A 24583-nucleotide genomic window follows, 5' to 3' on the forward strand; every position below is an offset into this window, starting at 1 on the left:
CTGTCAGATCCTAGCCCCACCTCCTGCTCCTTGCCCATCTGCCCATGGTCCTGCCTGCTGCCCACCTTCCCCTGCCTCGAAATGCCTCCCTCCTGCCTCCTCCCGGCCCTCCCCATGCCCCCCAGACCCCTTTGTTGGCCAAGCTCGGCCAATGCAATTCACCTTTCCTCCAGGGCCCATGTCGTCACAGGGATACTGGCTTTACAGCACTTTTGCAACACTCTTGGGCCAGCACAAGGGACTTTCTACCACTAAGGTAAGGGCAGTGCAGCTCTGAGGTAAAGAAACAAATATTTCCTTACCTTGTAGAGGCCTCCATTACTGCAGCCCAACTGCAGGATGCAGTACATTTCCATTGGCACAGCTATGTCAGTGCTGGAAAGCTGGTTAGGATTAGTGCCATAGTGCCCAAGTCAAACCTGAAAGGCACATCTTAGAAAGGAGGCAGATGAAATATATTGAAGAATATATTCCAGGAGTTTAGGGGATTTCAGAGGTTCCCAAGATATTTTTATTCCTTTGTGCTCTGGGATATCCATCTTCTTCCAAAGGACAGTCTTCCTAAGATGCCCTTTTTTTTCTAGTTGGTGAATTAGATATTTTTTTATCTCTCACTCTTACATGGAGTGCTTTGGTCTTTTGCGCACTAGGTCTCAACATTTTATACGAAAGAAAGTGGTGTTTGGTTCCTACTCATCTTGTATGTATTTAAACTGATTAGAATCTGTAAACAGCTCAATATAGTTTTTCATGATTTGAGCATTTTGTCTGACCTATCACATAATGAGCAGTACTTCTGAGATTTGAGTTTTTTAATACAGATTTTTAAAGCGTTTAAGCATTATTTTTATGGGCTCATGTTCTTTTTAGTGTTTGCTGCTTCTTTTGTTCTTGGCTTTTAATTAGATTTTTAAATTATGTACTTTTTAAGAGATTGTTCATGTTTATATTTTTTATATTGTATGATGTTTTTATTGTAAGCTGCTTTAAATGCCAACCTGGGAAATAGGTAGGTAGGTAGGTAGGTTCACTGCTGCTTATCCTCAAGGGTGCTACCACAAACTTGCACCTGAGGGCAGAATAATTTAACTTGTTGTAACGCTACTATGTCAAAGGCTATCCTCCCCCCCGCATCACAGATCCCTTTTACACCATTGTTCAATTTTAAGTTACAACTTCAGACTCTTTATGAAACACCAAGATGGTTGGGAATCAACACAGCACAATGTAGTTTGAATTCTAAAACACACACACACCATTTTCTGCAGAAATTTCAACCATTTGTCTTTTTGACATCTCTTGTGATTCAGTTGGTTCACTGTTTAGAAAATGATTACTCTACTTCTATTGGTCATTTACCATCTGCCAATTAACACTGCAAGCCAACAGAAAATCAAAAACCAAGCAAATTATCATTTATGCAAATGATTTCTCATTAATTTGTGTGTAAAAATAACAATCTATAGTTGATTCCTGACTTATTTGAAATTTAACTGGAAAAACATGTTGTAAGTCAATTAAACTGATATTTCTACTGAACTGGTCTTCTGTGCACACTTTTCCAGTAGGAACAGCAGCCATATGGACATAAAAAACTGTCTTATATTGAGTAAGATCATTGGTCCCCTCAGTATACTGACTGGCTGCAAATCCCCAGACTTTCTGAGAGGAGTTCTAACTCTACCTGCAGAAGGGACTTCCTTCATATAAATCATGTACCCTTGGCCCAGTCCTGTCCAGCTCACTGCTTGTGATGCAGCAGCACCAGCGTGGCTTCTGCTGCATCCTGCAGGGGAGTTTTGGGCTGCTGGAGGTATCCTACGGTAAGGAGACATTTATCACCTTGCCCCAGGGTAAGCCCTAGTGGCTGCTATGGAGCAACTCAGACCTATGCCAGCTCAATTGCTGACACAAGTCCACGTTACCCTGGAAAGGGGGTCAGGATTTGCTGTGTGCCACTGCCTCCAATCCCACCTCTTCCTTGGCCTGATCGAAGCTTCACGTGCTGTCGCTGCTCCATTCTGCCCTCACCCGTTCAGTACCCTGCCTGCCTGCCTCCCTCCAGTCCCCTGCACCAGCTTACCTCCTCCAGCAGATCTCTGAAGATCTGCTGACATGCACAGGAAGACTCTAGTCTTCTTACTGGCACTCCAACAGCATGTGCTGCTGGAGCATACTTTTTGGCTGCTTCATAGCATCTGGTGCTAGCAGAACATTTGTTCTGCCTGCATGGCATCCCAATAGGATTGGATTGTTGTAACTGCTCTTTAACACCTCGCTGAACTATATGCAGGTTGAGCCTACTTATTCTCATATTTTATATCTGCAGATCTGACTCAGTGTAAATTCCCTGAATTCATGTTAAGCTAGATTTGGCCCAACCTGAAGCTTCTGAAGATGACCGGAGCTGTGCTCCGGTTGCTCTCCAGACATCTGAGGCTGCAGATCTCCTTTATGGGCCTCAGACTGGGCTCCAGAGGTCCTAGAAGGTCATTTCCATTTCTCAGCATAGCTCTGGTCACCTCTGGAGGCTTAAGGTGGGCTCTGAAAACTGCGGATTTCGTTATCTGCAGATTTGCATATCCACAGGTGGTCCAGGGATGGAACTCCCATGGATAAGAGGCTCTACTTGTACATGGTTTATTTTGCACACATGAACCATGTGTTTAGATACTTGCTATATGTGTGTTTCCAGGCTTCACTTACAGTCCCCATCTCTAAATTAGATAACATAAATTGGATAACTGCTGAGCCAAAAAGATGAACCTGTGCTTTGATACCATCCGGTGGAGTATGAAATCTCTCCAGATTATCGTACAGCCTGATATTGCCAAGAATCTCTCATGACTTAAAAGTACACACAGTTGAGGTGTGCATATCTAAGAAAATGTAGCTGAATCAGGACCACATTTATTTTACTTGCAGTATGTCCTATTTCTAAGTTAATTTGCTCTTCTTGTGTATTACAATGCATGTATTCTTCTTCTGTATACCTTAGAGCAGCCATTTTCAACCATTGTGCTGTGGTACACTGATGAGCCGTAAATGGTCTGCTTGTGTGCTGCAGGAGTTTGGGGGAGGGTCATTTATTAGTAGGGTCATTAGGGGATGTTAGCCCCCTACCAGCAGCATGGCACGCCTTGTCAATGGTCCAAAAAGTAATGGTGTGCCTTGACAATTTTAGTATCTTGTCAGTATGCTATGAGACGAAAAAGGTTGAAAATCACTGCCTTAGAGCAACATTTAAGAACAAGATTTCCCCCCCCCCATTATTTTTGCTCTTGAGTGGCAGCAAGGTCTGTTAGATCCAATGTTAATTTTATAAAATGCATTCCTCTTTCCCAGTTCCCATGAAAAATGGTATTCAACCCATTGAAGACTCTTAGAAAATTGTAATGGGCTTTTGAATTCAGCCGTGGGTAGGGTGGAGTGGGGGAGAATATCCATCTAATGGAAGCTGTGAAAATATCAAAGGTTTTATGCCTCTGAGGCAAGTTTTATTCCATACATAGTAGTGAGCTGCTTTATTGCAATGTATGAGTGTTTAAAGTAGTCTCTCTAGTGCAAAGCAGAAACTACTGCTTTAATATTATCTGTTGATTTGGGAAAGGAATAAGGCCATTTATTTGATGCTCTGTGTGCTTTCATTTGTTTGTTTATTTTAGATATTTTTATCCTACCATCTCATTAGGCTCCAGTTTAAAGTATTTTACTTGAATCTATCCTTTTTATCTTTCCACAGTCTTTTCCTGGACCCAGCCTTGAAAGTGAAGATTTTAACATTCCTCCCATCACACCTCCTTCATTACCTGACCACTCACTGGTGCATTTGAATGAAACAGAATCTGGCTATCCTTCTCTGTGTCACCCAATCAACCATAATGGCCTGCTTCCTTTTCATCCACAAAACATGGACCTACCTGAAATCACAGTCTCCAACATGCTTGGCCAAGATGGAACGTTGCTTCCAAATTCATTGTCTGTGGTAAGCCCTTTCTCTTTCAATCTCATTTTATCTATAAATAACAAAGTGTGTTTCAAGTGTGCTTACAACATTCTGCAATGTTCTGTAAATGAATTTGGACACCTGCCCTTTTTTAGGATTTGTCTTTTGGAAGATTGTACCCAGTTTGGTCTGATCATTTTACCCCAGCTTTCTTGTGATACTATCAACCATACATGATGCCCTATTTTTCCATTCAATTTACCAGATAGTGGGACATCAGCAGCAGACATTGCTTGGAGCCTTTCCTGTCATAAATATCATGGGCAGAAGAAGTATGGGACATGTAGTTTTCAGGTCACCTGATGGTCCATAGTATGCCTTTGGACATCCTAGATACTGGGTAAAATTACTAGATAATTTTTCCCAGTTTCCCAGATACTCAAGACTGTGGTGAATAAAAAGAAGGAAGCGTACTGACTTAGAAAATTACAATATAAGCTAGAGAAGAACTCCTGAGAGCAATTGCTCTTGATTCACAATAAACAAAGGCTGCAATCCTAACCACACTTTCCCGAGAGTAAGCCCCATTGAACAAAATAGGACTTACTTCTGAGTAGACCTGGTTAGGATTGTGCCCAAAGTATTACAAATTCTTAAACTTTGTACTAGTCTGGTTCAAAGTACACATTTCAGCATTATAATTAGTTTGGATTAAGCCATTTCTGCCCAACACTGCATATATGCAACAGGGATTAAATTGTACACCTGCGGGCTGGGCAGAAATGGGTTAAACGACATTATTGTACAAATCAAATTATTTAAGAATAAAGCACATTTAAGTCCAAAGTAAGATCTTTCATATAAAGAGAATATGGTCCAAATGAACAGCTTGTTCCATATGTCCTTAATAAAGACTGTTGTTCACAGTTGTAACTGTGTTTAGGGGTACATGCAGACGTATGGCCCAGTCCTATGCAGGACCTGTGGCAACTTATCCTGTGAACCCACCAGCAGATGCCCACAGGAGTAGGGACAGTGGCGGTGGGGTTGGGAGGGGGAGGATCTTGGTGGCGGAAATGTATGCCAAAATCTTATTCCCCTTCCTGGTCTAGACCCCAACTTCAGATTTATATCAGATAAAATGCTGGGGTAGGTCCAAGGAGACCCATTAATGACCAAGCTGTGTTTGGAGGCGTAAGGAAAAATTTTTTACTTGCTTCCTCCTGGGCTATCTGTTGTTCCCATCCCCCCATGATAGGATGCCGCACACAAACAACAAGAACCTAGATTCATAGCTGCTAGAGCAGGGGTGCTTACACTTTTTCGGCTCGAGAGCTACTTTGAAACCCAGCAAGGCCCGGAGATCTACCAGAGTTTTTTTTACAATGTTCACGCCATAATAACATATAACATTTATGTGTACAATGTATGTTGGTGTACCTTGAGCCCCACTGAGTATAACAGGACTTACTCCTGAGTAGACATGCCTAGGATTAGACTGTGAGGCTGCAATCCTAGCCACACTTACCTGGGAGTAAGCCCCATTGAGTACAATGGGCCTTACTCCCAGAGGCACCTGAAGGGGGGGTCGGCACTCCGCGATCTACTCATTTTGCCTCGCGATCTACCGGTAGATTGCGATCCACCTATTGAGCACCCCTGTGCTAGAGGATCACTAGAGAACAAGTCAGTGGGAATGCTAACAGAATGTAGACAGCAGACAGAGAGCAAGAACACTAGTTTCTTAGCTTTCTCAGTGTTGCCTCCTGTAGTGTTCTTCTGGCAGCTATGAGTTTAGGTTCTCGCAGATTGCTTCCTTTTCAAAGCAAATGAGGAAAATTAGGTTCTTCCATGTCTTGAAATATGATCACGATATGTGTGTTTTCTGTTCTGTCATTTGCAGCTAATGAGTTCCTAAGTGAGAAAAAGTGCTTATTTTTGGTTATGACTTGTTTAATGACATCACTTTCAGCCTTCAGCAGGCTTCATGAATCCTATTCGGCCCTTGGTATGAAACAAGTTTGGCCCTCCTGAATTAGGCCATCTTTAAATAAAAGAAAGTGGCCTGGATAATGTGAAAGGACCTGACAACTGCCATAAAAGTACCTGAAGAATGTAAGCGCAGCATTTGACTCCTCCATAGTATGCTCAAGGAGTACTTCACTTGACCCCTTCTGTACTAAGTTTAGAGATTGGAAGCTGAGTGTTCTCTTACATACTGAAGTTTCATAGCCACCACTTGCAAAAGAAATAGGAACAAAAACACTTTGAGAGCTCATAGATATTCCCACTGAGCAGCTGGAAGAAGAGAAAGCAGATAAAGGCCAATGGTGTAACTAGTCAGGTTTCTCCTGGAGTTTTGATGTGAAACAGAAAGAGAAACTAAATCTCCATAATTCAGGATTGGGGGGGGAAGGCTTGGGAGCATTTTACTGATTGGTTGAGTTGCAAATCATGATTTCTAAAAAAAAAAAAAATACAATAAATAGCATGATAATGCGTGTAGTTTTTGCTAATTTTTTAAGTTTGTAATCACTGACATTTTTTCCCATCCATGTTGCTCTAGTGACCTAAATTCCTTTGTGTAAAACATTCTTTCTGTTTAGATAATCTTGAAAGACTGACAATCTCTTTTCTCAGATGAAACTAAATTTCATCCTAAAACATCAGCTACTAGAGAGCTTATTGTTCTGACTGCACAGTACTGTGTTCTTCTTGCAGTGTGTGAAGTATAATTCATATCTTTTCTTACAAAAAAGGAGCGTGTGCATTCCAGCAGTCTGCAACCCGAGGGTTACGATGGTGCAGTCCATGAAGTATAACTTCATGTTTTTTAGATTTTTTAATATTGTAAATTGTTTTAATGATTGTTTTTAATGTTGTATTTTAAATTGTTTGTAAGCCGCCTTGTGTGCCCTTTGGGCAAAAAGGCGGGGTATAAATTAATAAAATAATAAAAATAATAATAATAATAACTGCTGAAATTATTGATGAGTCTAGGAAGCAAGCACTGCCTCCTGCCTGGTAGGGTTCAGGAATTCCAGTATGAGGAACGCATGGTCTCCTTCCCTTCCCCCTTTCTAGTTTTCTCCAATATGGGGCACAACAGAGGCTCTTAATAACCAGCAGAGCTTCAAGGAAGAGAGTGTAGTACTCAGCATGCTGTGAACACCCCCAACTACAGCCTATTTGAGGAGAGGCTTCACAATCTTAAGCACAATACAATATAGATTCGACATGTGTAAACTTCAAGCTGTACCCTTTTTATTTCCGGAATGACGTATTGGGTACATATCCAGTATGACGTATTGGGTGAACATAAGAAGAGCCCTGCTGGATCAGGCCAGAGGCTCATCTAGTCCAGCTTCCTGAATCTTACAGTGGCCCACCAGATGCCTTAGGGAGCATACGAGACAACAAGAGACCTGCATCCTGGTGCCGCTCCCTTGAACCTAGCATTCTGAGATAGCCTACTAAAATCAGAGAGTGCATATCAAGCATATTGTATTCAGAGCAACAAATACCCTGTATTCCAGGAAGCATTGTACTTCAGTCTTTGGGATGTGTTACTATAAGGTTATAATATGAGCTTAACTTCTGGTGGCGTTTTTGTTATAATGTTTAGTGAGAGGGAGGACACAATCCTAACCCACTTTCCAGCACCAACATAAGGGTAGTGCAACTTCGAGGTAAGGGAACAAACATTGCCATACCTTGAGGAGGCCTCCGTGCCTGCCCCCCAACTGCAGGATGCAGCATGTGCTCCACTGTCACAGCTGTGCCAGTACTGGAAGGTTGGTTAGGATTGTGCCCGGAGTTTGTTAGTGTTCCTTTAAGCCATTTCTGCCCAACGTTGCATATAGGCAACAGGAATCAAATATATACATCTGTGTGCTGGGCAAAAATTGGTTAATATAATGTGTCTATTTTATTATTCTATGTCTGTGTTTACTGAAGCCAGAGTTGACATTGTTTTCTGCTTGTGCTACCTTGTGCTATATAGAAATCTAAGATTTCACTCCCTGTTCCAGTGGCTCTCAAACTTTTTAACACCAGGACACACTTTTTAGAATGGCAGTATGTCAGGACCCACCAGTGATGGGAGATCACAAACTGGGAGAGCATTTTTGAATGCCTGAAAAGCACACACTGGAGCTCTCCCCACTGAGCCAAGTCTCCTACCACTACTTACCCTGTTGAGTTGCTGGACTTGTTGCCAGGTAGTGGGGGTCTGGGAGTCCTGCAAGTACCACCAGACACCACCTCAAGTATCATCAATGGTACGAGCTCCACTGGTTGAGAAAAGCTGTTCTACATTATTCCTTCTGTTTTCTGCTTGTATGTGCAGTGGAGCTTTATGCCTCCTCCAGCTATTCAAGTCTTGTCTTGTAAATGCTCCACACACATATCTTATAAATAATCTATTTCTCATCTTCTCATTGTCCCAACCTAGGACCTGAATCCATCTCTCATCAAAACATTTCTAGCTTGCAGCAGTCTGGCCCCATTTGATCTCCTTCTGTTTCCAGCGCCTGTGTTAGCTCATCAATCCCAAACAATGCAATATAGTACTTACTGGACTGTATTGAGATAAGACACCATTCACTTATGTTGGCTGTTTGGCAGAGGTGGTTTTTTAAGAAACCAAGATTAAAATTTTATACAAAGAACATCTATGTTACTTTAGAGGGCTGTTAGCTGTAAGCCAGTTAGAATAGAGTACATCTTCTTAAATGTTATGGCATATTTTGGAAAATATAGAAGAAAAAGGTAAGATGGATTTCACTTTCTGTGAATGCTTTTAAATGTTAAATTGTGGAGTTTAGTGGAAAAAGACACCAAAAGGCAATAGAAGTGATGGATTTATTTTTCAAATACCCTCTTTTGTACTAGCAACAAAAGCTAGCATAATAAGGGTTTATTATCTAGCTTAGCATATATGCAAAGTGCACTTTGAATTCTAAAGGCTCCTGAACAAGTATTTTGACAATGATCACATCAGTAGGTAGAATTCAGGACACATGAAACTAAAGCTAAAATGTTTCTTTAGGTTTGTAGGAGCTGAAGAGCACATCACTGAATTCAAATGCATTGCAACAATATTTCTAATATTCTATTATTAAATAAAAGGCTACTAGTATCTGGAAAAATACTAGCTTTGAAGCTAAGCAGAAAATATGATTCTAGATTATCATTGTTGCCATTTCTGAAATATTTTCAAAATTTGGAATTGTTTTATTCTATTTAATGCATGTACTATGTTATGCTTTAAAAGATTTTTTAGACACCATCTTGTGTGTGTGTGTTCCCTAATGCTGAATAATAGAAACACTTATTTAAAATAAAATATTGTTATGCGAGTGCCATATCTTTATATAACAACAGTTATCCTGAAGACCCAGTCCTATGGGTGCCTTCCATGGACAGGACTAACATTCTGTCAGTGGGATGCTCTCTCTTGACGCTGCAGCCTTGGTGACAATATGCACAATGGGGTCACTAGAGTGCCTAGCAACCTCTGGATGAGGTACACAGGCAAGTGGAGGTGTGTGGTCCTGATCCAGACCAATGTGCACCAGCTCACATGCCATAAGGTACATTTGCGAGCCTTTACGGTAGGCTCACAAACACAAGCCTGCGCTGGGCCAGCTGCAGAGCTGGGTCTTCATTCCGCCACCATGCGGTCATCCAGATTGCCTGGTGGTGAAGGCATGAGGGAGGGGATGGGGATAGGTATGGAGGAGGCATTCTGGGGTGGGGGGAGGCAAGAGAAGGTGGGCAGAGGTTGGGGATGAGGCATGGTGGGGAGAGGGAGTGGGGCAGGAGGAGGGCGGGACTGGTGGAGCTTGGCTTCAATAGATTCTGAGTCCTTTGTGGGACCGCGCTGTCAGACACGGGACTCTCCAATTCTGCAGTAGCTTCAGAGCTGCCGTAGAACCACATAGCCCCATTGCAGGGCTACTTACTTTACCTGGAGGAAAGGGACAAAAGTCCCCATCCCCTGAGGAGCCACAGCAGGCTGCCTGGTTGTGCACAGGTTGACACATTCTTGGCACCGCAGCAGTCCCACGTACCAGGCATCTCAGGATTGGGTTGCCCAGTAGGCAGGGAGTGGGAGTAACAGTATGTTAGGGAGGATGGATTCTGTGGCAGTCACACATGCTGGGTCCTATCTCCCATTTTCTACCTGCCCTGCTCCCAGAATGTACTTGGACATGCTGTCTATATAGCTGGTGTAGGTCTGAGGAGATCCATAGGTCTGATAGGCCATCAGGGGATTACGCAGAAGTAAAGGAAAAATATTTTCCCCTTCTTTCAGGTCTTCTGATTACCTTCCTCCCCCCCCCACACACACACACATACCATAGCATACAGTGTGCACCTCCATGGAGCACCTGCATGCTATAGCATTGCAAGGGATAGGATTACGAAAATGTTAGAGCTGGAAGGGACCTTGGGCCCTGCTCAGTGCTGGCAACTACAGCAAATGGCCATGCAGCCTCTGCTTGAAAACTACTAGTGAGGGAGAGCCCATATCTGCACAAGGCAGACTGTTGCAGTGCCAGGCAGCTTTTAGAATATTCTTCTTTATGTATAGTCTAATCAACTTCCCCATAGTTTCAATACATTGCTTCTAGTCTTGATCTTTGTAGCCACAGAGAGTAAGTCTGCTCATTCATCCATGAAGAAATGGCTTCTTCCAGCTATTTGCTGGCAGCTTTCATAGATTTTCTATGACTTAAAAAAGGATGTTAACTATTACTCATGGGGCTTGACCCCTCACCAGCTTAGCTACCCTCCCCTGTATCCATTCCAACTTATCAATACCCTTCTTAAAATGTGGTACCTAGTGCTAGACACACAACCCAACAACCCAGTCCTAACCAACCAATGCCAATGCAGCCCTGAGGTAAGAGAACTGTGAGGAGGCCTCCATGACTACTCCCCCACTGCAGAATGCAGCACGTGCCCCATCAGCACTGAAAGTTGGTTAGGATTGGATGGCAGTATTCCAAGTGAGGTCTGACTAGTACAGAATAGGGTGAAACTATTTGCAGATGACACTAAACTAGGAGGCATAACCAACACTGTAGAAGACAGTAGAAACATTCAGGAAGATCCTGATAGCATTGAGTACTGTGTTGGAATTGCAAAATGAAGTACAACAGAGACAAATGCAAGTTACTGCACTTGGGCAAAAAAACAACAATGCACAGGTATAAAATGGGTGATCTGTAAGGGGTGCTGGTGTTGACCAGGAACCATCTATAAACAGTCATTCGGAACGGCTGAACCCAACAAATTTTGAACCCATTTAATCTACCATCTAGCTAACCTCCCCCATTTTATCAACAACAATATTGTGGGACACTTTGCCAAATGTGTGGCTGAAATCCAGCTTTCGCTTACAACAGGTATAGTTCATATTCTCTTTGGGCAGGAAAACAAACATGGCCAATCCCAATCATCAATCCATTCATCCATTGGCCAATTCCCAATCCAATCCATTATTTGCATACATATAATACATATGGCAACAGCCAGTTACAAGGGAGAACATAGATGAACACAAAGTAATGTAAAAACAAAAATTAGTCCAATAACACAGGCCTACAAAATTGAGGGTTAGAAATGTTTTCCAAAACTTCCTGGTGGTTTGATATGAATCTGGGGTGCCAATTCTAAAAATGGCATCCGTTTTGCCCTATCAAGTCTCGTTTCGGAGATATACGTAGTATAGCCTCATTAGTGAATGGTTCAAGCAGCTTCCTCATGAGGAAGCCATGGTGTAGGCTTCCTCATGAGGAAGCTGCTTGAACTATTCACTAAAGAGGCTATGCCGTGTCTCCAAAACTAGATGTGATAGGGCAAAGCGGATGCCATTTTTGGAATCAGCACCCCAAGTATACCCAGGAATTGGTGTAACGTTTAAGGAAGCAAAATGTGTGTTGGCCTGTGTAATTTTTGTACTAATTTTGTTTGGAGTATGTACAAGCTAATTTTCTGAGGGCAACTCTGGGCCTATCCAAAAGTGTGCCCTATGCAGCATTGTGCTTGGAGACAGGGCAGTCACTCCTAATAACCAGAGCATGGTTATTAACCATACGTTACTGGTTAAATATTTATTAAATATATTTTTAAATATATTTAATAACCAGTTAAATACTGGTTAAAAATATATCCCTACATAATCCCTACATATTTCCCCAGTAAACTCCTATACTAAAGTCCTTTGTTCCTGATAGTGTCCCTTGTTTGCAAGCTCCATTTTCGAGCTCACAGATGTGGGTATGCGTCCTAAGAGAGTTCATCCAGAGTGGATCTTCCATCATACTGAAGAAGACTATGCATAATTATTTAACATTTCATGTATGAGTAGTTCAAGCATAGTGTAGTTAATGTTTATTTTCATAGGCAATCTAATGAGAGAGACAATATCTTGCACAAAGTGGAGAAAATGGGTCACCTTCTCTAGTTCTTGTTTCTATATCATATAACACAAAACTGGGACTTGTTTTCCCTTTAACTAGTGGTTGCTACTAGCTCTTATGTAATAGCTTATGTGTGCATTTTGGATTGTTTGACCCAACTACAGTTCATGTGGGGGTGTAGATTTGTCAAGAGGGCTGTTAGAATGTGTTCCTGTCTCTCTGACTCCACTTTCCAACATCAAACTTTGGGACTGGATACTGATACAGTACCAGGAGTCTGCTATTGGGAAACAATAATATTCATTACTTATGTTGGTTTATCTAAAATATTTTATGAATTGGGAATATGTAGCATATCTTGAACATAAAGCAATAATGATATGTAGATGAACAAAAGGTAGAGTGAGATTTTGTGACTATAGTAAAAGATTTAAATAAGAAAGATCTGCTCATTTCACACTATAGTTTCTTTGATTAATTAAGATCATTCTAGTTTTTACTGTAATCTCAATATAGCTCACAAAAACCATAACCATCATCATTTTGGAATAGTGTTCATTTTTATCAGCTCATTCTATTCCAGCTCCAAAATGTCAGCATAGTATAGCAACTTTCAATATCTGAAAGTTCTATAATATCTATAAGAATCTTAATATCTATTAAAAAAACCTTTCTCATTTTTTTTTACTCATTTGTGAACATTTAATCCTGACATACAGTCAATATGAACATGGCTCAATTGCAGGCCCAACAGTTTTCAGTATCAGAAAATTGGCAGTTATGTCAGTTAATTCAGTGAAGATATGTTGGTTTACACTAGATACGGACCCGGCACACTGTATTTAGTTTTTCACTCATGTTGTCGTGTCTACTGCCATGTTATCAGAGAGACACTTTTTGACAAGAAGTCAAGAAGAGAAGGTGAAGAGCTGATACAATCACGATTCAGTAATAAATACTGGCAAGGGCAGGTATTTGAAGCTGTTTTAAAGTTAGATCATTGGTCCAGTAAGCTTAGTAATGTTTACTCAATGCTATCCAATACCTGTTTAAGTTGAGATGCTAGAGATTGAATCTGGAACCTTTTGCACGCAAAGCTTGTGTTCTGCCACTGAGAGATGACCCTCTCAATTAACTGATAATTCCTATGTCAAAGGTATCACAAAATTCAGCAAGAAAGTTCTAAAGGCAGGATGGTGGTTTGGGTTCAGGGCTTAGACCTGGAAGATCCAGTTTCATATCCTCACTCAGCCATGAAGCTTTTTGTGTAACCTTGGGCCAGTCACTATCTTTCAGCATCACCTGCCTCAGGGTTGTTGTAAGAACAAAAGGAGGGAAGGATCCCCCTTGTTGGATACAGCACACTCATTTTTGGTTTGACTGCACTGGGGGGGGGGGGAAGGGAGATGATAGGACTGGGATTTAAAGAATCTGAAGAAGAACTGTCCAGCTACTATTCTCCAAGGTAAGAACAGCTGGTCAGCTAATTCAATCATTACTTTTTGTCAATTTCATAATGCTATGCAAAAATGAGTGTTACCTTGCACATGCCCGATCTCGGAAGCTAAGCAGGGTCAGGCCTGGTTAGTACTTGGATGGGAGACTGCTTGGGACTACTGGGTGCTGTAGGCTTATACCATAGTCTTTCGAGACTGAAGGTTGCCAACCATTCCAAATTTAAGTACCTACTATATTGAAGAATGTCAGAATTTAAATGATGAGAGGAGAGGCTTTTCCCCATAAGAGCTAAAATAGAAAAAGAGAAAACCCACAAAAACACAAATCTAAAACACAAAGCTATCTTTCCGAACATGCATATGCACCCATATCTGCATATGCACTCAAAGCAATGCAAATATGTAACAATATTGAGCCATGACTGTGAGTGAATAATATTGGTGGCATTCAAGTAGCAGGGTGAAAGGAATATATCAACCCAAAATTGTTTCACTTTATGTTTGAAAGAACATCTATTCTGGTCCAACCCTGGAGCAAAATGAATATCCTAAAAAAAAGTCTGGTGTTAATAAGGTGTTTTGTGCTCTTACATGGAGATTTTACAAAGGCTGGGAAAAGAGAAATTCAGAATTTATAAATTGTTACTGTCAATATAATTAGATCCATTTTAGGACCAAAAGTTTTATGTAGCAACTGGCAGAAGGATACACAATAATTATAGTTTGTTGACAAGCTGAAGAGAGTTCCTTTTTTATGTTGCAGCTTTAGAAACCAAACTGTAAATAAATATGCTATTTGACAGATTGTAATTGCCATCAGCAGGACATCTTTTCATTTAATCAGATGGTGTTATTAAAAAGATGTTACAATTAAACATTTTATAATGTGACGTAGAGCTCCATTAAAATTCTCCAGCAAACAGTAATTTGCATTTGATGCTTCTGCAACCTCTTTCTATTTGCAGAAACGTTATTGGCTCTGACCTTCTACTGGTTGGGTCTCTGTTTGCTGTTCTTTTCATTCTTTGATAAATGATATTGAGCATTCACTTTCTCTGTCTCACAGTGCACTTGAAAATATAGCATGCCCACGTTAAATCCTTTTGACCCTTAGACTGGAACATGCAAAACAAACAAAATGAAATGTTGAATTCTCTTGATGTAGATTTAAGGTCCTGGATTTATCTTGGGTATGGTAGGTTCCATCCAATTTGCTATTAAATCTCCTTGTTTCACTTGAGACCAGTGCGGGTGGGCTGTTTCTTGTTGTTTTTTTTAAGGAAAAATACTTTGACTTAGAGCTCAAGTTAGGAAATGATTTAATATCATTTGGAGATGGGTAGTACTGAATGCACAGTTAATAAGAGCACTGAAGAAATGATAAAAGCTTCATTTTGAAACATTTTTTACTTAAGTGTAAAGTATCTGAAGGTTTTGATTTTATCCCTTTTACATTTTACATTGATTTTAGCCCTGCTCTTACGTAATTTTCTTGATAAGAGAATAGGTGTATTAAACTGCAACTCGGTATTCTTCCTTTTGAAGCATTTCTTCTTAGATATGGTCTTACAAACTGAAATTGAAGCATTGATACAAGTATCATTTTTGGATAACCAAAGGGAAAAAAAATCAATCAATAAAAGAATTTATTTAAGGAGAGTTGATATAGAGAAAGATATTTATCATGCTCCATTAAAACATTAAAATAAAAAAGTGAAATGGATTAGGATCTGACAGTCTAATCCTAAATAAATCCCCATGTGGCAATGCAGTGGTACCAGTGCAGCTACCATTGTATCCCATTGGAGATTTTCAGCTGCTGGAGGTCTCCTTGGGTAACAGACATTTGTTTCCCTGTCCCAGGATAAGCCCAAGCAGCCATTATGGGTCAATTCAGACCTATGCCAGCTCAAACTCTGGCACAAGTCCACACTGACTTGGAATGGTGGATCAGGCAAGGAAGGGGCACCACCACAAATCCCAACCTGATCCACCTCCTCCCTGCCATGTCACTGCCCTGTTCTGCCCACCCCTGCCCCATTCAACCCTCTTCTTGCATCCTTCTAACCCCCTTTTGGGTTGGGTTCCAACCCCCTATTGGGTCTCTGTGAGTCTGCCAGAGTGCAGGAGGACTCTCCAGTTTCCCTCCCAGTGGGCCTACAGCATGCATCAGTGGAGGATGCTTTACCATTGCCATAAAACAGCCTTCACTGGCACAACGCTAGTTACTCCATCAGGGGAGGATTGGGCCAAAAATTTCCAACAATTCTTGCTTCTGCTGATTGCTTGAAAAGAACTATATTAAATTGCGTCAAATTATTTTTACAACAATCCACATACTTATTCTAATTTAAACATCCATATATCCTAACTCTGGTTTTACAGTGAACCATCTAATAAGACCTCATACAGTGCACAGAGTGATCCTGATTCTGATGCCACCTACTGTGGCAATATTTGTTTCCTTTTACACCTTTGTTTCTGGCTTACGTTGAAGGCAGTACAATGTCATCCAAGCTCCCCCCATCAGTCTACATTCAGTGGTCTCTTAGATCTCGGAGTTGCTAGTCACTAGAGTCTTTGCCAGTTTCAGTGTCATGGGTTCTTTTCTTCTTTCTTCCCTTATGCTTAGTTGGGAAGTTGCTATTCAAGAAACACACATTTGATGACACACTTCAGCTCCAAAACACACAAGCTGTGCAAGTACAGTAGTTGCTCCATTTTTTGACTAGGTTCATTAATTTTATTTACATATTTCAGATAAGCATCCCACTATACAGATGGTAATGCAAGGTAGAGAACAGACCTGCCAGGCATCTCACTCTGAGAGATTCACAGTTTTTAAGTTTATTTAAAGGTACTGTTGAACTTTAATGCATGGCGATATGAACATCTTAATTATTTTTGCTTTTAGTATATACGAGAAATATGATGCAAAGATCTGCAGATATTTATGGGTCCAGATTTCTTTAGCTTTGCTTAATAGCATAGGTTGTCAAGTATCTTCCTCAAAGGTAGCCGGTTAGCACTTGGGTGACAAGGGATTTTAAGTGAACTACTGCAGGTTCAACCTGATTACTCTCTTATTGAAGCATACTGGCTACCAGTGAAACTTCAATTCCTATTGGTTGTTCTTACTGACTTGATTCAAGCAACCTGCTGTATCCAGTGCCACCACTATTTCAGACTCAAAGAGTTGCAAATATGACCTCAAATATACACAAGATAAGTCATATATTTTCACTATTCACCTTCATCTGTGACCCAATAGTCAGTTAAAGCATAAGGATGTGAACACTCTCTTAGGCTTGCAAAGGGACTTGGGCCTTGCCCAGCTGGTGTTTCTCCCTTTGAATATAGCAGCCACCCTACCTGTGCCTTGTCACAAGTCATGCAACAGTTTCGGAAAAGGAAACTCAAGTCTGTATAGCACAAGTCTTGGATGCCGAGTAGTTGAGCAGATGTTTGGATCCTGTCCTTGGTATAAAACAGACGTCAGTATCTCTGTTTAGGCTTTGATATTTACTCTCCATTGATTTGTGGATTGTCCTGTATCATTTATTACTGTGGTCTTCAACCTTTTCTGTGACATGACCCCAATACATAAATAAATTGGTGACCCACTGTCAATCCTATCTCCCCCCCCCGGACCCTATCTGCTCATCCCTGTCCCATCATTGTCCCCTCCCTGCCCCCTTAATGCCCTCCCAGCACTGTTCACTATAACCAAATATTCTTATTAAAGAGAGCAAAAAAGTGACCATGAAACCTGGTACTAGTGAAAGTTATTTTAGCACAATTGCTAACAACCTGAACAGGACTGGGATACAATCTGCTGGTACCTGAAAGGGGTACTCCAGATGCCTCCCTCTTTACCTGTGGTGCTCTAGTCCAGTGGTCTTCAACCTTTTTCATTCCTGTAAGTTGCTGCAACCCCACAACTGAGGCTACTCAATTCCATTGGGGTCCCAACCTCAAGGTTGAAGAACTCTGATTTATTATATTAGTAATATATATAACCCATCAGTAATATATATAACCCATCAGAGCAAGACTAGTGATAAAGGGCACAATCCTATCTTGCGCTGGAACAGGCAAGCCAGGAGGCTTACACTGTATCCAGTGTGATATAGGGCACCACAGTGACTCAGCCGAAGATAAGGGGAAACTCTTCCCCTTACCCCTAGGTAAACCACTGTAGCCCCTATGGGTCTCCTCGGACTTGAGCCACCTCCTAAGGTAATACATGTGAGGAGAGCAGAGCGGCTTGAAGTTGCTCCACGCTGCTTGGGGAATGGGATTGGGATCTGGCATAACTGCCAGGTCCCAGCCTCTCTCCTGGGGCTGCCCACTACCCGTCCTCCCTCCACCCCAGAATGCCTCCCTCCCGCTTCCTCCCAGAGTCTTGTGTTGGCCGAGCTCGGCCAACGCAAGACTGGTCCCTCTGTCGGCGTGGAGGCTGAATTCAGCCTCTGCACACCAGCCCAACTTACTAACAAGGAGGTGCAAACGCGCCTTTTGCAACCCTCCTGGGCCGTTTGCAACCCTCCTGGGTCAGCGCAAAGGACTTGTGCCAGCCCAAGTGTGCCTCAAGATTGCACCCAAAGAGACACAAGTAGACTGAGAAGTAGATAAAATAGTCAGATGGAAGACTCTTGTTTGCATGTTACATTTCATACTTTCTTGTAACCTTATAAGAAATTCTAAGACTGTTTGATTGCTTTCAGTTGATTCTGTATGATCCTCTCTGGAAATTTGAAGGCATATTCCAGACCTGTTCCCCCTTCCCCCTTTGGGCTTATTTACTGCCTTTAGTTGTAGAAAAGTCCTATTTCAATCATGTTTGAAATAACTCATTTTAGACAAGTACGTGCTGCTCGGCTTACAAAACATATATGAGTGGAATATGCAATTACCACAACTCAGTTGCCTGCCATAGAAACATTTCAGCATTATAGCATTACAAAAATAGAATGACATGCATAATGAAAGATTTCAAGATTCACCCAAGGCATTTATTCTCTTCACCTTAATGTTCTCAGCAGAAGCAGAGTATCCATTAAAAGGTACTATGAATTATGGTTGCCTAGCAACTGGAAGGAGCTTGTAACAGCACCACAGAATGAAATGGCTGGTTGATAAAATGAATTTTCTCTGAGCATTAGCCTGTTGAAACTGCCTTTTCTTGTGGAACATAAAGTGCATTTATTTGTCTCATGCATTTTTTATTAGAAAATTATTTGAGTTCCAGAGACTTGAATCATTTTGCTACAGGAGATATTTGATTTTAATGTGTTGCACTAAAATAAGTGATAAAGGACATTTTCTTCAAAGTAAAGACACCACACAATTCTAGGTAGCTTCTTTTGAAGTAAGAAATAAAATCTTATATCTGGCATATCATTGCATATTTCTAATTAAGAGTGTCACTGGGTAGCAGGGAAAGTAAACTTCTAGATTTTTCTTTGAGAAGACCAAGTTTATATAGTAGCTAGTAGCTAGTAAATAAGACAAACACAGATGTTTTTGGTTTGGCATGAGAAAAATCTTATTTTGCTATAAATTATATGGAACATTAGTCTCTGTGAAAGCCTGAAATACAGAAACAGCCACACCTATTCATCATTGTCTGTTCTGTGCTTTAATGCTGAAAGCATATTCACCTTACAGGGCCCATCAGCATTACAGAAGTGGATGTATATAAATATATTGCACTGACATCTGGTAGGCATGCTTTGTTTCAGCTGCATTTACTAAATCATACCATGGAAACTATTGACTTACAGGACTTTTCCTACTAAGAATTGTACAAGAATATTCAGAAGTAGGGGGTAGAATCCAGACGTGTCTTCTGCTGGTGGAAATGCTGTTGGGTGAGTAGGTGGATTTGGTGCAAGGCTGTTATGCAGGGAAAGTTACCTCTGTTCCAGAGTAGTTCTTCTGCAAGCATTGTGCAGGAAGTAGTATCTTGCAGAAGTTGGAAGTTCATCTTCCTTCTGCTAGTAGTTGCATTGCAAAGCACCATGGCCATTAAAACTCATTTACTCATGGACACCACCAATATTCTACAAATAGAAATATTATTTTTATTGTTTGACAATCCATAGCTTGATATTCATTCATTTACACTCCAGCTGTTGTAGCTGAAGCCATAATCACAGAGACATTCAGTGTAAGAAAGTATGGCAGAACTTAAGCTATCAGGAGACACGAGTCTTCACAAATGGGCTCAGGATATGACATTTGTATTTTAAAAAATCCAAAATGTTTCTTCATGTGCCTTTTTCAGGAGCACAGAAAACCTCTTGATAGCAAGAGGCAAGACATTCCAATTGTCAGCCCTAAGTGTTGGGTTGAAACATCACTAAGAGCACAATCCCAAGCTTTCTATCAGTTGATGCAAGTCGCTTGCATCGGCCAAGGAGTGTTGCGAACGTGCCATTAGGCAACGACTCAGGAGGCGTTCTGGGAGGGGGGAAAGTGGGCTGCTGGCAGGCCTGTAGGTGGGCCAAGCGTGGGAGGGGGTTGGAGCCGGATCTGGCACTTAGGTCTGACTACATTCACTTATCATTTATTTACCACTACATTCAAGGTGTTACACTCCGATCTGGTTTAACATTCTGACCTCCATCCTCCCACGCTCCGAGCAGATGGAACAGCTCAGCTGCAGCTTGCCAGCTGCTTCAAGGTCGCACGGTGCCGGTGGCCTCGAACTGGCGACCTTGTGGATGTTAATCTTCAAAAGCAAGCTTTTCCTCCACCTGCATCCCCGTAGGTCGGGGAGATAAATTTAGATCTCAAATCATCATAGTATGGACATTGCAAAACAATGTGGGCAGTTGTCTCCATCACATTTTGAGGGCAGGGGCACAGTCTCTCTGAATAGGGACGCCTTGCATAATGCCCCAAAAGAACTGCTGATAAAAGTGCATTACACCTAGCTTTAGTAAAAGCAATCCTAAATTTAGGAATAACAATATTATAAAAATATCTGGCAGGAGAAAACGCAAGAGCTTGATCCCCAAGAAAAACATACACAGAAAGTCTGGCTCTCACAGATCTCAATTCAAGGTCTACCAACCTCTGACGCAAAATTTCTTTTGCGTCTCCTGGGCTCATTATCATTAAAGACTCTGGAGAGAGATCGCAGAGTTTGAAATGATCCAAGCACCTTTTTTCCCAGGTGCCTACAAAAGGATCCGAAAAGATCAAATAAGTAAAGTTATCCTGTCGCGAGAGAATCTTCAAAAATAATGTAAGGCATTTAGCCACATCGACATCTTTATACTTGGGGTACCGGATTCCAACCTGACCACAGTGTTCAGCACACATCAGGGAACATACATCAATTGGTGCAAAAATTTGGTCTGGATCACCTCCAAAGACCTGGTATTTAAATATGGGGCAATCTCAGAGCCATAGAGCAATTGAACCCTAGTTTTAGCAGTGTGCAGCCTTAAAGCCTCAGGGAGAAATTTGGCGCCTTTAGATGAATAAAAACAATAAATGGCACCAGATGTTTTCTGTGCTGATTGACCGACAGTTTTTGTGGACCAAACGGCCTCCTTGATAATGAAAGATCACCCCAGGTATTTTATTATGATTGGGCTGTGCTACACTGATGATTGTCAGCTCTGCCTATCATTTCTGGCATTAAATTCTAGGGAGGCAGTGGAAATTCTGAACTAGTATGAGGAGGTGACTCTAGTCTCGATGAGGTGCACAAACTAAGCCAATGGAGTGTGTGCTCCATGCAGTGGGGGAAAGGTTGACCAGAAGGTGAATGAGAGGTAATTTTTACTTAACCTTCCGTAGGCCTTCTGGCCATCTATGGGTCTCCTCAGACTCAAACCAGCTATGTGGTGGCATAAGTTCAACTTTAAGAAGGGGCTGGGGCAGGTTGGAAAATGGAGGCTAGGATCTGGTGTACGATTTTCCCACTGAGTTTCATCCCCACCAGCTCACTCGCTGCCCCTGTTCTTCCCTCAAACTGCCCATAGCTGACCCCTGTACCAGCTTGTCGGCTCCAGTGTGACCTGGGTGAGCCATTGGTGGGCATGTAGAGCCTCTGGCCAGCACCAGCATCCCTGAAGCATTTGTGGAGGTTGCCTTTTGCACTGTCGTAAATGGTATTATTGTAACAGATCATAAGATCTATTGGTGCAGATGGGGGATAGGACTGGGGCATCAATCATGTTTGACAGAAGTCACTATGAATTACATCACACACTGAACTCTTATACATGACAATATGTCCTCTGAAATCATTTGGGGGGAGGGGGGCTTCCATAATGTGGCCACTACTTATTATTTAATTTTTACACCACTTTTCTGAAAACTCAAAGCAATGTCCAACTATCCACGGTTTGGTTGGCAGCAACAGGGGAAGGGCCTGCAGTGGCCCACAGATATAGAACTCTCTCCTTGTTGAATTAAGAGTAGAAACCACACTCCCTGATGACTCAAGACATGCTTGTTTTGCATAGCTTTGTTGCTGTTATGATTTGTGGTTTTTCTGTTTGCGTCTTTGTTATTGTGTTCTTAGTATTATTTGATTTATAATCTTATATTTTATTTTTGTTGTATTTTATATTGTTAGCTACTTTAGGCCTTTTGTTGCAAAAAGGAAAGGCAGAGTATAAATGTCTTGAAGTTAAAAAAAAATTCTATAACACATGTAATTGAGTTTGTATTCCATATGTTCATTCACAGTGCAGTCTATATGCATATCTACTGAGAAGCAAGTCTATTGATTTCAGTGGAACTTACTTCCAGGTAGATATGCACAGAATTAAACAAATTCTAAAAACCAGAACCTCTTTCCATAAATCGCTTTGAGTCAACCGTTCAGAAAGCTTGTGTTTGATACGACATTCAGAGTACTATTGGATATTTTTCTAGTGTAAAGAAATATTGTGGCTGAGGTGGAGAACGAAAAGCAGTCTAGAAGTAAAGTTCGCAGGGATAAACAAATCAAGAGTACAGAGTTGCCCTTGTTTTGAAAGCCAGTTCATTCCTGGGGTATTGTTGTACCCCAAGCAACATTATGGGAATACCCCATTTATAGGAAGGAAATGATTAATGGTAATTACTTTTCCTGTCATGTACCAGGCAGCCAGTGATAACATCCTAAAAGGACAAAAAGTGCTTTTGGTTTAGGAAATTGCCCCTAAAAGAAAAAGTAACACATTTGTATTCTGCAAATATCATTGTACTACTGTAATTTATTAACAAATGATTTATCAAGTCTTTGGATCAATGCAACAAAATGGTAAGAATGTAAACAAGATGTATTTAAACCAACAATGTATTATGTTATCAGTATTTATGATACTACAAGGAGATTAATAATCTGTACCTGACAGAATAGTAATAACTTTCTAGATAGTTATTTCACACTACTGTTGTACTTTCTTTTTCTTATAGTAAAAAAGACATTTCTAACATTTATTCTGAAATTTCCAATGCTTTGTTAACCATAAAATTATTTATTGATGTCTGTGTTTTACTGCATCCTTGACTATTATTCAGGAGAGCATAAGACTTTGTATGGAAAAGCCTGCTTTTCAAAAATTAAGTTTAAATTAATTACCCTGTTTAACAAGTCACAGCTGATTTATTTAGCAACAAAAGTTTTTAGACCTACCTTAGCTATTCATTTTTGTGTGTGTGTGTGTGTGTGTGTGTGTGTGTGTAATTTGATTATTGTCCATGAATCATATGTAAGGCAGTCTGATCCTTAGTATAAGGTGTATTTTTAAAGTATTTTCAATGACCAAGGACCACAATACAGGGGCTCAAACTCATAGAACTTTATACTAAGGAGTAATAGATGTCACCTGTTATTTTCTTATATGTAGTTCTGTTTGGTTTGCCTTTGGCTGAATTTCCTTGCTTTCCTTAGTTTTACTTGGAGAAAATTTCAGTAGTGCTACATATTCATGACTATACCATTGTGATCAATATGATTTAATCAATGAACAGGTCTTCTTGTGCTCATGGGAAACTGTAATGGGAAAAAAGAGAAGATAAAGATGATGAATTCTGTCAAACTGCTCAAGCACAAGCAGTCTAAAGGAAACCCATACATTAAAAAAAATAGAGGAGTTCATGTAGTTTGGCATTGGTGCCATTCTGCAAACATTCTAACATTTGGAACTCCCAGCATCCGTGGAGGATTTCATAAGCATAAACTCTACACGAACTAGGTTTCTTCTCTGTCAGTGTACAAGAGCAAAGTCTAACCCAGTCAAAAGAAATTTGCAGGTTGTCTCCATAAAGGGAGAATGAGATCATTTTTGCAGGCTTTATCTGGACCAAAGAAAGTAAATCTGAACTGAATACCGCGGGCATCAGTGGAACTTAAGTTAGTCATAATAGTCTAATTGGTGCTTAGTCAGGATTCACTTTCTTTAGGTAGAACCATATTAAAATTATTATATTAAAGATATTTCTGAATATACAAAAGCTTTAGAATATTTCTTCAGCTTCTCTGAAGTCTTGAAGTGATCTTCTTTCCTGGGAAATTGAAGACTGTTTCCCATCCAACTACAGGTGTGCATTGCATAGTGACGTTGTAACCAATGATGTACTGTATATATGATGGTCTGTTGTTGGTTTACTGTAAAGTAGTTGAAACTCTACATCTTGGTGTTAGTGGTATCCTTAGGAGGCCTCCTCCAAGTGTTGCCGAGTCTTCATGGGCTTCAGAATGGCTCGCAAAAACCTCCAGAAGCTACTTCCAATTT

At 40.9% G+C, this 24583-nt stretch overlaps 1 protein-coding gene across 3 annotated transcripts in view; it reads left to right on the forward strand.

Moving 5' to 3' along the window:
* Positions 1 to 24583, forward strand: part of TOX (thymocyte selection associated high mobility group box) — a 258369-nt gene that overhangs the window by 159821 nt on the left and 73965 nt on the right. For all 3 annotated transcript variants that reach the window (XM_066624058.1, XM_066624060.1, XM_066624059.1), the window contains exon 3: positions 3743 to 3985. In XM_066624058.1, the coding sequence (XP_066480155.1) occupies positions 3743 to 3985 (243 nt within the window). The remainder of the gene's footprint in view (positions 1 to 3742; positions 3986 to 24583) is intronic.

The sequence above is a fragment of the Tiliqua scincoides genome, chromosome 4, assembly GCF_035046505.1.
Source record: "Tiliqua scincoides isolate rTilSci1 chromosome 4, rTilSci1.hap2, whole genome shotgun sequence".
Classification (NCBI taxonomy): Eukaryota; Metazoa; Chordata; class Lepidosauria; order Squamata; family Scincidae; genus Tiliqua; species Tiliqua scincoides.